The sequence below is a fragment of the Triturus cristatus genome, chromosome 4_1, assembly GCF_964204655.1.
Source record: "Triturus cristatus chromosome 4_1, aTriCri1.1, whole genome shotgun sequence".
NCBI lineage: Eukaryota > Metazoa > Chordata > Amphibia > Caudata > Salamandridae > Triturus > Triturus cristatus.
The window spans coordinates 29122433-29138136 of record NC_140585.1 but is presented as its reverse complement, the minus strand read 5'-3'; the positions used below and the strand labels follow the sequence as shown (position 1 = coordinate 29138136).

At 51.2% G+C, this 15704-nt stretch overlaps 1 protein-coding gene across 2 annotated transcripts in view; it reads left to right on the top strand.

Annotated features, from left to right (window-relative positions):
• FTSJ3 (FtsJ RNA 2'-O-methyltransferase 3) overlaps window positions 1-15704 on the top strand; it is a 183874-nt gene that overhangs the window by 124115 nt on the left and 44055 nt on the right. For both annotated transcript variants that reach the window (XM_085651369.1, XM_085651368.1), the window contains exons 18-21: window positions 163-260; window positions 1024-1126; window positions 9613-9796; window positions 9988-10082. In XM_085651369.1, the coding sequence (XP_085507495.1) occupies window positions 163-260; window positions 1024-1126; window positions 9613-9796; window positions 9988-10082 (480 nt within the window). The remainder of the gene's footprint in view (window positions 1-162; window positions 261-1023; window positions 1127-9612; window positions 9797-9987; window positions 10083-15704) is intronic.

The following is a 15704-nucleotide window of genomic DNA, read 5'->3' as shown; positions in this document are numbered from 1 at the left end:
ACACCTGCCGGCCGGATACAGTGAAGGTACTGGAAAGGCAGTAACTGTTTGTTACAGGAGAGATGGCATAGCCTTCATCTTCCTTCTCCGTGATGACAGGCGGATATAGGGAGGGCCTTCCTAGAGATTTATACACGTCAAGTATGTTTTTTTTTTTATTAGAGAGATTCAAAAATTAAAAAAGAAGATTAAAAAGAAGCGACCCCAGGATGAAGAGGAGGAGACTGAAGGCTTTGAGGTTGTTCCTATCGAAAGATCAAGTGAGTATTTCTCGGACTCCTGCGATTACCTCCTGTCTGAGCTGCTCCATCAGCCCCTCTTTACCCGCAGTGTTCTTGAGTCCTTTTATCGTTCCCCTTGATGCTTCTTTTCTTTCGCTTCTGTGTGCTCTGCCTTGGGATGCCTTTTTCCTCTTACTCTGGTGTGCTCAGTGTTTTTCATGCCTTGATTTCTGGTTTCTCACCCTTCTATTTACTCACGTACGTTGGTTCAGCCCAGGGCTTCCCCTTCTGTGTATTTGTACTCTCTCCTGGTGTCTATTTCTCTCCCTTGTCCTCTAATGCAGCCCTGAGTTTGCCGTATCTTTCCTTGTGCATCCTCACATTCACCGTGTTTGTACCTTTTGGTCTTTTGTTTTTCTCCTGCTCTCTGTTTATCAGCCCAGTCTCTTGTCACTTTTTTTGCTGTTGCTTAGTGAACCTCTGCATGTCCTATTACTGGTGCGCTGTCTTTCTCTGTTCTCTCTCTCTGGTCTCTTTCTTTCTCTCTTCTCTCTCTCTGGTCTCGCTCTCTCTCTCTGGTCTCGCTCTCTCTCTCTGTTCTCGCTCTCTCTCTCTGTTCTCTTTCTCTCGCCCTCCCTCCCTTTCTGTCTCTCCCTCCCTCCCTCCTCCTCCCCTCTCTCTCTACCCCCTCTCTGTCTCTGTTCAGTACTTGGCACCTTTAAGACGGTAGCCTCCGAGGGTGTGACTGGCTTTTTATTCTTTAACACTGGCTTTGCGTATGTTTCTTCTCTAACTCCTCCAGTTAAACGAGCCCGAATACTGGACCCCGAAGGCCTTGCTCTGGGAACAGCCATCGCAACTTCCAAAAAGAAAAAGAGAGACCTGGTCGATGGCTCCTTCAACAGGTACTGGCTGCTGATCAGGGATTGCAGAGGAGGCGTCTTTTACAGGGGATGAGGTCTCCTCGCCAGTTGGATGAGGGGTCTTTATACTTAAACCCACCAGTCACCACCTCTCCAGCCCCACGGATCACCCGAGCTAGTCAGACAGCACAGGACATGAAGGGCGAGTACAGGATTAGTAGTTGCTCCTTAAAGAATGGCCAGAGCCACTGCTTCATATACAGAGCGCTTGTAAGAAACGAAGGGAGCTGGTTCAGTCTCGTCTGCTTGTTTATGAAAAGTAATATTGGAAACAGTATGAACTTGCCTGCAGATTTCAAGCACAAATGAATACGGAGTAACTTAAAAAGCAAAGTAAAGTGATATATGGCTATAGAAAAATAAGAATTAAACGATTGACGCCAATACAAAGAGCGGCTGTTGTGCATTGAGCTGCTGCAGCAGTGAGGTGCCTAGGGCAGTGTTGCAACATCTGTTGAGGTAGCGGGCAGTCATTGAGAGCAGCTGGTGAGTGGCTTGGCAGGAGAAGGATTCTGTGCCAAAACATACTCTACTGCAAGCCACAGGTAGCTGAAAACTTTACAAGGGTCAACAGATGGACCGAGTGTCGTGCAAGGTATCCCAGTGATGCATTTAACTCCGGAGTTAAACGGAGTCTTCTGTGGTGGACTGTAGTTTTGAACTCTGTGTAGGATCACACATCTTACTGGAGTAGTGCTGGATTCATGGGTGGGTTCTATCAGACACCCGTCTTAAACAGGGGTTATCGAAAGATCAGGTTGCTATTGCCGAATATCCCTTAAAGGTGATTTATGGAAATAATTAGCAAATACTTCAGGTATTCTTGACATGTGACTAAATGAATCTCCTCAGAACAGGCATGATTGTGCAGAGGTTTTATTGCAGGACTTCTCTGTGTAGAAAAATGCAGTCCTCTCCAATACCAAAACAGGCTTCCAGACTGTACCAGAGCGGTAACTGAAGACACAATATTAAGTCATTTTATTGTTCATAAATCAGATTAAATCGACTACTTGTTTCTGCGCACAGAGGGTTTAGGACCTAGAAATGAGGGTCTCACCAAAGGTATTTCCATCTACCTGATTGTATATATTTGTGATTTAATATTTAGTACATAGTGTGTGTACCCAGTGGCGTAACTAAACTTATGTGCCCCCCCCACCCCCCCGCGAGGTAATCGAGAGACCCCCACCTCCGGACTCCACCAGGAGCTCTCAGGCCAGGGACCGCGGGGACCTATGTTGTGCCACTGAATGTAGTTTTCCTTTTTAGGATAAGAAGCACGGCCTGGGCAGTGCTTTGAGTGGTGGTGTGCATCGGCGAGCTGGTGTTACTACCCCACACCGCCACCGCAGAGTATGCTTTGGGGTGCGCTGCTTCGCTACCCTGAGAGAGTCCAGCGCTACAATGGGGTGCTTGGTTCCCAGTGACAAGACAATTGTGGACTTATTACTTGTGAGTCCAATTTGTTAAATCTAGCCTTTCTTCAACAAAGCTGTTTCTTTAGTAAAAAGTGGAACCTTGGCACACACCGCTCCTGCCCTCACCTCATCTTCGCAGGTGCCTACTGGCTTCTTGCACTGCAAGGAAACCTGGCGCACCTGCGCATTGCTCGCTTGGGCTGATGGATGCGTTTTCTTGGTTGTTGTAGTTCCCTCTTGTGCCACAGGTCAGGCTTCTTAAAGATGGAGTCTTTTGCTAAAGCAGACCCTCACAGGTATGGTTTATTCTGCTTGGACGCTCTGCACCTGATTCCCACTTGCCTTGCTTGTGCCTTCAAGAATCGCTTGCTCAACGTCTGACAACTTCAAACTGGGCCCTGTCGGGAGAGGCGTTTCCATGTGGGCTGCTCCGTATTCTTTCATTTGTCTTGTTCCCATTCGCTCCGAGTGCTCAGTGTGTTGAAGCCTCACTGGAGTGTGTTTTGCTGGACTAGTAGTGTCCAGTGACGGTTTAGGAGAGCTAGGTAAAAGAGTTCCATTTACATCATTTGCTTGTCAGTATAACTTGTGTGGACATCCTGGAAATCTCTCCTCCTCGGATCTGCTTTGGATGCCCATGGGCTCTATGCCTGCGCTGCCTCCTCCTGTAGCCATTACCATGGGGCATGGGACCCAGCACCGTTTACCTATAGTAACTATTCTGCTTCTAGTCGCTAGTCTTTGCTCCGCTGTATACCCACGTGCTTCCCCCCCGTCTGTGTTTATAAGACTGTAGCTTTTGTTATGAATGCAGAGTGAAGTTCTTTTAAGCAGGGGCTGGTGTACAAGAGCACAGGCTGGGGCCGGCCTGGGCAGTGCTGCTGGGAGTGTGGAAAGAGAGAATAGTGGTCAGCAGAGGTGGCACTAGGAGTTTTGCAGCGTGAATCTTTCTGGATTCACTATGCTGTGCATTATTCCGCGATCTTGTGGTTGGGTCCGGATTCGTAGTCTTTTCTTTGTTTTTTTTGTTTTTTTTTTTGTAGCCCAGGTGGGCGTCGACGTCCACCATTTGGTGCACCTCCCGTGACGTCGTCGTGCTTCCTGCGGAAGTCCCACCTTTGGGGCGCCATCTTCAGATTCTTTTTTCCGCCGTTGGGTCTGGATCGTCATCGGGAAGCTCCAGAAATTCACTCGGAGGAAGAAGGAAGAAAAGCGAGTTTCATCGATAGAATCAAGAGAAGACATCAGGAATAGAACAGATTTCATCAGGAGCGCGAAGAAAGAGGACCAGCGAACCTTTTTTCTTCGACAGCCTTGGAGAATGCACGCTCAGAGACCCTGAGCGAAATGGACAAGACGCCATTCAAGTTCTGCCCAAACTGCCACCACAAGTTCGCGCAGAAAGACCAGCATCCGGTCTGCAACCTCTGCCTACCGGTGGATCACCAGAGTTTCGACTGCAACGCCTGCTCAGCCTTCGCGCCGAAGACACTCAGGGTGAGAGAGAGACAGAGAAGAGCCAACGCCAACATGGATGGCAAAGGGAAACCCCCGACACTCTACGAGCTGGGCCTCGACACGGACGACGAGGACAACGTCGCCAAGACAGCCGAAAACTTCACGGTCGTAGAGACCGACAAGAAAAAAGAAGACGAGGTAAGAGAATCGTCGAGCGCAAATCAAAAAACACCTCGAAAACACGAGGGTGACTCGAGAAAAACTGAGTCAAGGTCCACGAAGGGAGCCCCGGCGCCGAAAACTTCGACGTCCAAAGGGGGAACTTCGGACAAAAGGCCCAGCGGATCCTTACAAAAGGACTCCCTGGTGCAGAAAGACGCCGAAAGGCAAGGGTCGTCGAAATCATCCCATGAAACGGGCCGATCGACGCAGAAGGAACGTTCGACGTCGACGCAAGTTTCATCGAAAAGACCCGCGGTCGACGCCGAAAGCATCTCCGAAATGGAGAAAAAGAAGAGGCGGCTCGAGGCCGAAATGGAGAACATCCTTCAAAGGAAGGAGTTCGACGCCAAGATGAAGGAATTCAAGATTCCAACGGTTTCATCGGCGGACGTCGTCGAGGTCGAAGACGAGTTCGACGCCGAAGGGCTGACAAGGGATCTCGAGGAAGAAGAGGAGCCCTATTATGAGGAAGAAGCCGAGGAAGAAGACCAACAGTCGTTCTTCGAATCGGCGGCATCTACCAGCAACGACGTCGAATGGCACGATCTCGACACCGAAAACCCGGAGGAGGCCGTGGACACGTACCCCTCTAGGCCTTCGCCACCCGACGACATCGGGGTGTACAATATGGTGGTGAAGAGCGCAGCAATGGCCTTCGGCGTCAAACTCGACGAGGAGAGGCCGAAAGCCGATTTTCTCGTCGAAACACTGCTCCCCATCCAGACTAGGAGTCAGTTCCTCCCCATGCTACAAAGCGTGATGAACCAGGGGAGAGAAGCCTTCAAGGAGCCTGCCACCTGCCGGTCGATCACGCCCAGGACAGAGAAGAAATATAAGCACTCCTCCCTGGACCCACCTTACATCAAGGGTAGCGTCACCGCAGACTCCATCATAGCCTCCACGGCCAGGAGAAGGGCCAACGTTCCAGCAACTTCGGGCCCACCTCCGGATAAAGAGAGCAGGAGGATCGACCTCACAGGCAGAAAGGTCGAGAGGAACGCCGCAATGCACTGGCGCATGGCGAATTCGAATGCACTCCTCAACAGACACCAATACCAGCACTGGGATGAGATGGGGGAGCTAGTAAAGCACCTCCCCGAAGAATACCGCCAGAGAGCCTCTCACCTGGTGGATGAAGCCAAGAACATCGCCAACTCCTGTATAAAGACGGCGTTGGATGGGGCAGAGACTTCAGCAAGACTCATGGCCATAGGGGTCACAGAGAGGAGGCATGCATGGCTAAGAATCTCGGGATTCAAACCGGAAGTGCAGAACAACATCCTTGGCACCCCCTTCAACGGAGAGACACTGTTCGGAGCAACGGTGGACGAAAAGCTCACCCAGCTCAAGAAGGAAAACGAGACAGCGAGGTCCATGGGGGCCCTACAGCTGAGGGGAATGAGACGAGGAAATCCCTCGAGGAGACCCTACGGTAGGGGTGGAAGCCAACAGGGGACGTCGCACCAGGCGTTCCAACAAGGTCAGCAGGGCGAAGGTCACGGACAAAGTCAGCAGAAGCAAAGCTGGCAATATCAACCTCGGGGCCAGTCCTTTCGCGGGAGAGGGAACGGACGTGGCCAAAGGAGGAGAGGGGGCGATCAGCCCTCCTCGAAGTGACTCAGCACGCAAGAAGACGCCTACCCTCGTAAGGTCCCCAAGGGTGAGGCGCAAAAAAGTGTCATCAGGGGGAAGAGAAGATTCAAGAGCCTACGAGCATACGTCACCAGTAGGCGGAAGGCTGAGGTTCTACCTTCAGGAGTGGCGGCGTATAACCACAGACAAGTGGATACGGAACATTGTGCAGTACGGATACTGCGTAGACTTGGAGAAAAGACCTCCAAACAGGAAGCCGAAGGGAAGACAGAGATCGGCCCAAGAACTGGCAATACTCAGAGAAGAAACGCGGAAACTCCTACAAAAGGGAGCCATAGAGACAGTGCCGTTCAGGGAACGCAACAAAGGGGTCTACTCAAACTACTTCGTGGTTCCGAAGGTAGACGGAGACCTCAGACCCATACTGGACCTCCGTTACCTAAACAAGTTCATCAGAACGCAAAGGTTCAAAATGACTTCACTGCAGGAGGTACTGCCACAGATAAGAGAAGGGGACTTCATGGTCACCGTGGACCTCAAGGATGCCTACCTTCACATCCCAATAAACAGAAGGCACAAGGGCCTTCTAAGATTCAACATCGAACAGGAACACTACCAGTTCACAACCCTGGCCTTCGGATTAAAATCAGCGCCAAGGGTCTTTACAAAATGCCTGTCGGCGGTAGCGGCACACCTACGAAAGCAGGGAATACACGTATACCCCTACTTGGACGACTGGCTGGTCAAGGCAAACTCACGCGAGAAGTGCGAGAGGCACGCAAAACGCGTAACAGACACCCTCACAAATCTGGGATTTTCCATCCACTGGGGAAAATCATCGCTGGAACCGGAACAGGTAAAGATTTTCCTGGGGGCAAAGATCAACTCCCTCAACAGTACAGTAGTGCCCAGCGACAGGAGGACAGATGCTCTACTGAAGGAGACGCAGCTCTACCAGAAGGGGCGAGTTCTGACAGTGAGGGCGGTGAGCAAGATGATGGGGATGATGGCGTCCTGTATCCAGCTGGTGCCGAATGTACGCCTGCACATGAGACCATTCCAGGAATGGCTGCAACAGCAATGGTCACAAGCAAACGGAAGTTGGGAGGATCTAGTGGTTGTTACGCACGCAGTGCAGGAGGAGATAACTTGGTGGAACAGAGACAACATAACAACGGGGAGAAGCCTGACACCACCAAGCCCAACAATGACCATTACCACGGACGCATCGCAGAAGGGATGGGGAGCGCACATGGACAACCTCAGAGTGAGAGGTCTGTGGGCTCCAGCAGACGCGGTCCGCCACATCAACTACCTCGAGTTGAAAACGATACTGTTAGCCCTGAAGGCATTCCAGAGACACCTGTTCGGCCAGAGGGTGTTAGTACAGACAGACAACACCACGGCGATGTTCTACATCAACAAACAAGGGGGGACACAGTCGTTTCCCCTCTCATCCCTAGCTCAGGAGATTTGGAGATGGGCCATACCTCTCAAGATAGATCTACTGGCAATTCACCTACCAGGGAAGGACAATGTGGAGGCAGACTGGCTGAGCAGACAGACCTCAGCATCGCACGAGTGGGAGCTCAATGGCCAGGAAACGGAGAAAATCTTCCAGAGATGGGGGACTCCCACAATAGACCTATTTGCAACACGCCACAATGCAAAATGCCAAAGCTTCGCGTCCAGGCAACCAGATCAGCAATCCAAGGGAAATGCCCTATGGATAAGCTGGTGGAGGACATTTGCCTACGCCTTTCCACCGATACCCCTGTTGCACAGAGTGCTCGACAAGTGCAGAACCAGCAACATGACTCTGATCCTGGTGGCTCCACAGTGGGCGAGGCAGACATGGTTCTCACAGATTCAAGAAATGGCGCAAGGCAATCCGTACAGGTTCGAGAGGAGAAAAGACCTGCTCTCAATGCAAAACGGGGAGGTCCTGCACCCAGAGCCAGAGACACTCAACCTAGCAGCATGGCTCCTGAAGACCTAGAGTTCGCACACCTAAGGTTACCTCAGAGCACTATGCGAGTGCTACGGGAGGCAAGGAAACCTACTACAAGAAAGTGCTACAGCGCAAAGTGGAAGAGATTCACGGTGTGGTGCAGGAAAAAGGGCCTGCAAAACAGAATGACAAGAGACTCAACTGTGCTGAGGTACCTCACACACCTTCTAAAGAGTAACCTCTGCTCGAGCTCCCTAAGGGTACACCTAGCAGCGATCGTTGCCTACACCAGAGGTGAGAAGGGTGGAAGTTTCTTCACCTCGCAGGTGGTGAAGAGATTCATGGAGGGAGCCAAAAGAATGGCACCCCCGAAAAGGTTGCCGCCGCCGGCATGGAATTTAAACGTGGTTCTGACGGAGCTCATGAAGGCGCCGTTTGAACCCATTCACAAGGCCACTCTACAAATGTTGACGATGAAAACTGCCTTTCTAGTGGCCATAACCTCACTACGCAGGGTGAGCGAGCTTCAAGCACTAACGCTACAGGAGCCCTACATTCAAATTCACAAAGACAGGGTAGTCCTGAGGACGGACCCACACTTCATGCCCAAGGTAGTGTCGGCGTTCCACATGAATCAGAGTATCCAGATACCGAGTTTCTTCCAAAACCCGACTACAAACGCAGAAAAGGCCCTGCACACCCTCGATGCCAGAAGAGCGGTGATGCACTACATTGAAAGAACCAAGGAACTCAGGAAGTCGAAGCAGCTGTTTGTGTCCTTTGCTACTAGCTTCATGGGTAGACCAGTGACCAAGGGCACCATCGCTAGGTGGATTGCCCTCACTATTCAATTCTGTCACAAACAGGCTGGACAGGAGCTAACGGAGGGGCCCCAAGCTCACTCCACAAGGAAGAAGGGGGCCACAGTTGCCTTCCTGGCAAACACGCCCATCCAAGACATTTGTCTTGCAGCAACTTGGGCATCTGTGCACACGTTCACAAAGCACTACTGCGTGGACATTCAAATGAATAAGGAAGCACAGGTCGGACAGAAGGTGCTACAACACATTTTCAACGACCAGCGATCATCTTCCACCCAGCCACCACAAAAATAGGAAAACCGCTACAAAGTCTATGCACAGCATAGTGAATCCAGAAAGATTCACGCTGCAAAACGAAAAGTTTCTTACCTGTCGGTGTAGTTTTGCAGCTTGAAGATCTTTCTGGATTCACTAGCGAGCCCACCCACCTCCGCCAGGAAGATGAGGCTGGAGGAAGAGGGGGTGAAATGGATAGGATCAAAGAAGTGGAAACGTACAGAAATATGGACAAAAGGATTAATCAATCGCCTAGGGTTAAAAAAAAAAAAAAAAAAACAGGGAAAAAAGAACCCGAAGATGGCGCCCCAAAGGTGGGACTTCCGCAGGAAGCACGACGACGTCACGGGAGGTGCACCAAATGGTGGACGTCGACGCCCACCTGGGCTACAAAAAAAAAAAAAAAAAAACACAAATAAAAGACTACGAATCCGGACCCAACCACAAGATCGCGGAATAATGCACAGCATAGTGAATCCAGAAAGATCTTCAAGCTGCAAAACTACACCGACAGGTAAGAAACTTTTCGTTCAGTAGTCACTATGGCTTCCTGCTTGGTGCAGCAGGTGTCTCAGAGCTTCATTCAGCGCCACCTCCAGATTTACCCAACATGTCATTACCTTTTCTAGTTTCTGGGTCATTTCAAATGTTTGCAAACCTGCATGTGTGGTTTACTTTTTGGCATATCTTTTCCTATTTCTCCCACCTCGTCCAACATCCTGCTAGGTATACCTTCAATGACGAGGAGGATGAGCTGCCGGACTGGTTCGCTACAGAGGAGAAGAAGCACCGGGTGAAGCAGGTGCCCGTGGACCGGAAGCTGGCCGACGAGTACCGCCAGCGATGGAAGGAGCTCAATGCTCGGCCTATTAAGAAGGTGGCAGAGGCCAAAGCACGGAAGAAGAGAAGGGTACATCTTTCAACCTTTGGGGGCATTGGCATTCATGTGCCATGGCACGGGATGGCCAAGAGTGCGAGAATGGAATGGGGCAGGGAGTGTGGTGTTTGGCAGGGAGCTTTTCAGTAACCATATTGGCACACTCTAGTTTTGGGTTTAGTTTACCACAGTGTCCTAGTCTCCAACAATGTTTCTTCTTCCAGATGTTGAAGAAACAGGAACAGGCAAGGAAGAAAGCAGAGGCGGTCGTGAACATCATTGATATCTCCGAGAAGGAAAAGGCCGCACAGCTGCGCAGGTGAGACCAAAGCAGCGTTTGCAACCCATGCTTGTCAACACAAACGCATTGGATGAATTTGTGTGCCACAAACCCTTCGAAGTGCATCAATTGCAACTCTTCCTGTTTGGAACAGGATTTCTGTTCGTAGTGTGTGTGGCTTGATGCGCATGCTCTGCATGCTCACGCCATGGAGTGTAGGTCTCTGACATTTGCAACTTGTTTGTTTGACGAAGTTAGTCTCAAGACTTATTGTGGTGACATCTCGTAGCTCACGATGCAACAGGACACAGGTTCCACCTGAGACTTTGCTTTTGTCACCCGGTTCAGACTTTTCGAGTACGAAGCTAGCATTGGACAACCTTTGAGGGAATGCAGGTCAGAGCTTCGTAGAAGGACTCAAAGTGCTATGGAACGTACACAATTTCTGGTTTGTCCTAGGTGCAACACAAATACTCGTGTTTGGAACATGATGGTGACCGCAACCTTTCTGTCTTCCCCCAACCATAACACCTTTTGCAACTTCTGTCTCATCTTTCAGTGCTAAAAGATACACATGCTGAAGAGTGGGACTTTGGACGGCACATATCCTAAACATGTTTGGGGAACAAATCCTCTCCACAATTAGGAACAAGAAGAGGGCCCTTTAGGCCTTCCGACCGTGCTGCAATGAATAAGGAAATCAAGCCTCCAGCTCAAACCTTCTGGCCCGCATACCAAGACCCCACATATGGTTCCAGATGTAGCATCAGTGCTAAAGGGCTTGGTAACAATGCCTCGATTCCACAACCATGCAGAGGCAGGGCACTGCTCCCAAGAGAGTACGACATTGAGCCCTGTGGCGAGCAGGACATCGAGCCCTGTGGTGAGACTAGAGAGGCAGCGGCCTTCATGTCTGGCTCAGCCACAGTGTTCTAATCGACCCCTGAGACCAGCCTTTGATGTCTAGCAAACCTATGACCAAGGGCATTGAGCCACACCTTCCTTTGACTCTGCCTCCACCCTGAGGCATTAAGCATTCTCCTTCGGAGCTGAGGTAATGGTAAGGGCCATGCTGAATGTGCTCTCAGTAGACGTTAAAAGCCCCCCAGTACTTCTGCAGTTGCCATAGGTTCCTGACCCTAAACTGAGGACTCTGTTCATATAACCCTGACACTGGCAAATAATACTCACCAAGCAGCCTACAGGAGGGGCATCTACATACGCGTTCACAAATCTGAGACCTACACAGCCCCCCAAACAATTGTAGGGATAAAGGCAAAAGCCCATCTCCTCTTATCCTGCTAAACCTATCATTTGACGAGAAGAATCTCTTTGGCCCTCTGGTCGACGAGATGTTAGGAAAAATTTAAAAACAGATCCCATAGGTGCCCTCCAGACCGCCACCCTAAAAGCTGCTTTTTGGAGAACAGCAGTCTAGCTGCTGAGCCACCCAGTCAGGCCCAACCCAACAAACGTCAACAGCAGTCCCTTCAGGACTCCCGCATAGGCTGGGATTGCACCTGAGGCGGATACATCAACATCAGCTGGGCTCCCCGATCAGATGACACTTGTCGGGGCAGACTGAGGGATTTCTTCCCACGTTGGGAGGAGATCACCTCCCATCACAGGGCGCTCGCGGTAGTAAGGCGGGGTTACTGCATCAAGTTCTGTACCACAACCCCCCCAACATCCCATCCCACGTCAGCTGATATCTGCTCCGGGTTTTTAGTACTAGTAGTTGCTGCACTCCTTGCGAATGGCGTCTGTGAGCTAATGAGGTGTATTAAATGGTGTGGTTGTGTGACCTCACCGTGTAGTACTTACCAATCCCTTTTAGAACCAGTAGGTTTCATTTGTGAACCCCTTAACTCGACCGTGGGTAGCTGTGGCTCCGAGCAGGCCAGTTTACTCAAAGGAGGAAGTATACAGCCAGCATTTAAACAGCACCAAAACAATTGTAAAAGAAATACAGGAAACACAAGAAATCTGACAGTTTATAAAAATAGATTGAAATACAGACTTTACAAGGTACAGTAAATATGCACTTTTTACTTAACCTTGAGTAAGCATTGGCATATACAACAAATTGGACATTAAAATACTTTTTCAAGAAAAACTTGGGTAGGTATCAATACGGAAAACTTCGTTATTTTGGGTGACCAACTCGGGCAGGGAGTCGGTCAAGGAGAGCAGCAAGGTCCTCAAACAGTTACCTCAAGAAAACCAGCAACCTTCAGTCAGTTCCAGGCGTCTTATCTTCTGCTATAGACCCCTATATAAGTGGTCCTGATGCAAAGGATACAACATGTTGAAGATGTTTAAAGATGTTGTGGATGCGATGCTGTTAGGCGAGCATTCCAGCGGCAACTGCTCAATCCACGGGCTTGCTGAGGCTGTCTTGGCCCCAGGGGTCGACGTCCCTCGAAGTTCTCTTGAGCCAGGCACAAGTCCAGTTACCTCTTGGTTAGCACTTGCCTGGTATTCGTCACAGTGGGCATTCCTTGGGCAATACCTTGTCTTCTGGGGGACCAAGCTGCACTCCAGTGACTGTCTCGATCCCATCAGACTTGGGGCAACATTTGAAATTCGGGCCCTGCTTCCTGGTGCTTCAGGGTGGTGAGGAGCAGTGATTCCAAGAGCTGGGGCCCTTCCCCTTTGCTAGCCACCAGGTTCAGCAGGTATAGCTTTTCTTAGTGCAGCCTCTGTTCACCGGGTCCTTGGTGCAGCAGGGCAGTCCTTCGGTCCTCTTCTCCAGTCCAAGATCTGAGCTCTGGGTGCCAGGGTTGCCATTTTTATTCCCAGAAAATGCCCTCCGGTTAGGACGTGGTCAGTAACCAAATGGCTATAAGGTACCCTTTCTCCTCATTATCGTGTGACATCTGGTTATCCCAGAATTCTCCTATCTGCCCACTTTTAATATGGCAGAGTCCCCCCTCTTGGTGTGCAAAGCTCGCTTGCCCAACCCGGAGCTGTGGCTACCAAGAGGGCTACACGCCCCTGAAAATGGCTTTAAAACTGGTTTGCCCTCTCTGTCTCCAGTGCCAGCCTGTCTGCCCGCCTAAACAATAAAGCAACCCTTTCCCAGGTGTTTGCCATTCACCATTTAAAGGCAGCTTCTCCTTTGAAGCTGGACTTTTGGCCCAATGCCTGTGTGTCTTCCGACAGAGTTTCCCTTCGCAGGCTTCTATTGTGTTCTTTTGCAGCGTGAATCTTTCTGGATTCACTATGCTGTGCATTATTCCGCGATCTTGTGGTTGGGTCCGGATTCGTAGTCTTTTCTTTTTTTTTTTTTTTTTTGTAGCCCAGGTGGGCGTCGACGACCACCATTTGGTGCACCTCCCGTGACGTCGTCGTGCTTCCTGCGGAAGTCCCACCTTTGGGGCGCCATCTTCAGATTCTTTTTTCCGCCGTTGGGTCTGGATCGTCATCGGGAAGCTCCAGAATTACACTCGAAGGAAGAAGAAAGAAAAGCGAGTTTCGTTGATAAATACTAGAGGATATCACAGGAAAGGAAGAGATTACATCAGGAGCGCGAAGAAAGGAGGTTCAGCGCCCTTTTTCTTCGACGACCTTGGAGAATGCGCACTCAGAGGCCCTGAGCGCAATGGACAAGACGCCATTCAAGTTCTGCCCAAACTGCCACCACAAGTTCGCGCAGAAGGACCAGCATCCGGTCTGCAACCTCTGCCTACCGGTCGAACACCAGAGTAAGGACTGCAACGCCTGCTCAGCCTTCGCGCCGAAGACGCTCAGGGTGAGAGATCGGCAGAGAAGAGCCAACGCCAGCATGAATGGCAAGGGTAAGGCCCCGTCGCTCTACGATCTGGGCCTCTCCACGGACGACGAGGACAACGTCGCCGAGACAGCCGAAAACTTCACGGTCGTAGAGACCGACAAGAAAAAAGAAGACGAGGTAAGAGAATCGTCGAGCGCAAAACAGAAAGTACCTCGAAAACACGAGGGTGACTCGAGAAAATCAGAGTCTAAGCCCACGAAGGGAGCCCCGGCGCCGAAAACTTCGACGACCAAAGGGGGAACCATGGACAAGAGGCCGAGCGGATCCTTAGAAAAGGACTCCCTGGTGCCGAAAGACGCCGAAAAGCAAGGGTCGTCGAAGACAACCCAGGAAACGGGCCGATCGATGCTGAAAGAACGGTCGACGTCGACACAAGTTTCATCGAAAAGACCCGCGGTCGACGCCGAAAGCATCTCCGAGATGGAGAAAAAGAAGAGGCGGCTCGAGGCCGAAATGGAGAACATCCTTCAAAGGAAGAAGGAGTTCGACGCCAAGATGAAGGAATTCAAGATTCCAACGGTTTCATCGGCGGACGTCGTCGAGGACGAATTCGACACCGAAGGACTAACAAGGGATCTCGAAGAGGAAGAAGAGCCCTATTATGATGGTGAAGCCGAGGAAGAAGACCAACAGTCGTTCTACGACTCGGCGCCATCTACCAGCCACGACATCGAATGGCAGGATCTTGACACCGAAAACCCGGAGGAGCCCGTGGACACGTACCCTTCGAGGCCTTCGCCACCCGACGACATCGGGGTGTACAATATGGTGGTCAGGAGCGCAGCAACAGCCTTCGGCGTCAAACTCGACGAGGAGAAGCCGAAAGCCGATTTTCTCCTCGAGACCCTGCTCCCCATCCAGACAAGGAGCCAGTTCCTCCCCATGCTACAAAGTGTGATGAATCAGGGGAGAGAAGCCTTCAAGGAACCAGCGACCTGCCGGTCGATCACGCCCAGGACAGAGAAGAAATATAAGCTCTCCTCCCTGGACCCCCCTTACATCAAGGGTAGCGTGACCGCCGACTCCATCATAGCTTCCACGGCCAGGAGAAGGGCCAACGTACCAGCAGCTTCGGGCCCACCACCTGATAAGGAGAGCAGGAGGATAGACCTCACAGGAAGAAAGGTCGAGAGGAACGCCGCAATGCACTGGCGCATGGCGAATTCCAATGCACTCCTCAATAGACACCAGTACCAGCACTGGGACGAGATGGGGGAGCTAGTAAAGCACCTCCCCGAAGAATACCGCCAGAGAACCTCACATCTGATAGACGAAGGCAAGAACATCGCCAACTCGTGTATAAAGACGGCGTTGGACGGGGCAGAGACTTCAGCAAGATTCATGGCCATAGGGGTCACCGAGAGAAGGCATGCATGGCTAAGAATCTCGGGATTCAAACCGGAGGTGCAGAACAACATCCTTGGCACCCCCTTCAACGGAGAGACACTGTTCGGAGCAACAGTGGACGAGAAGCTCACCCAGCTGAAAAAAGAAAACGAAACGGCGAGGTCCATGGGGGCCCTACAGCCGAGGGGAATGAGGCGAGGCAATCCCTCGAGGAGACCCTACGGTAGGGGAGGAAGCCAGCAGGGGCCGTCGCACCAGACGTTCCAGCAGGGTCAGCAGGGTGAAAGTCACGGACAAGGTCAGCAGAAGCAAAACTGGCAGTACCAACCTCGGGGCCAGTCCTTTCGCGGGAGAGGGAACGGACGTGGCCAAAGGAGGAGAGGGGGCGAACAGCCCTCATCAAAGTGACTAAGCACGCAAGAGGACGCCTACCCTCGTCATGCCCCCAAGGGTGAGGCGCAAAAAAGTAACATCAGGGGGAAAAGAATATCCAAAAGCCTACGAGCATACAACACCAG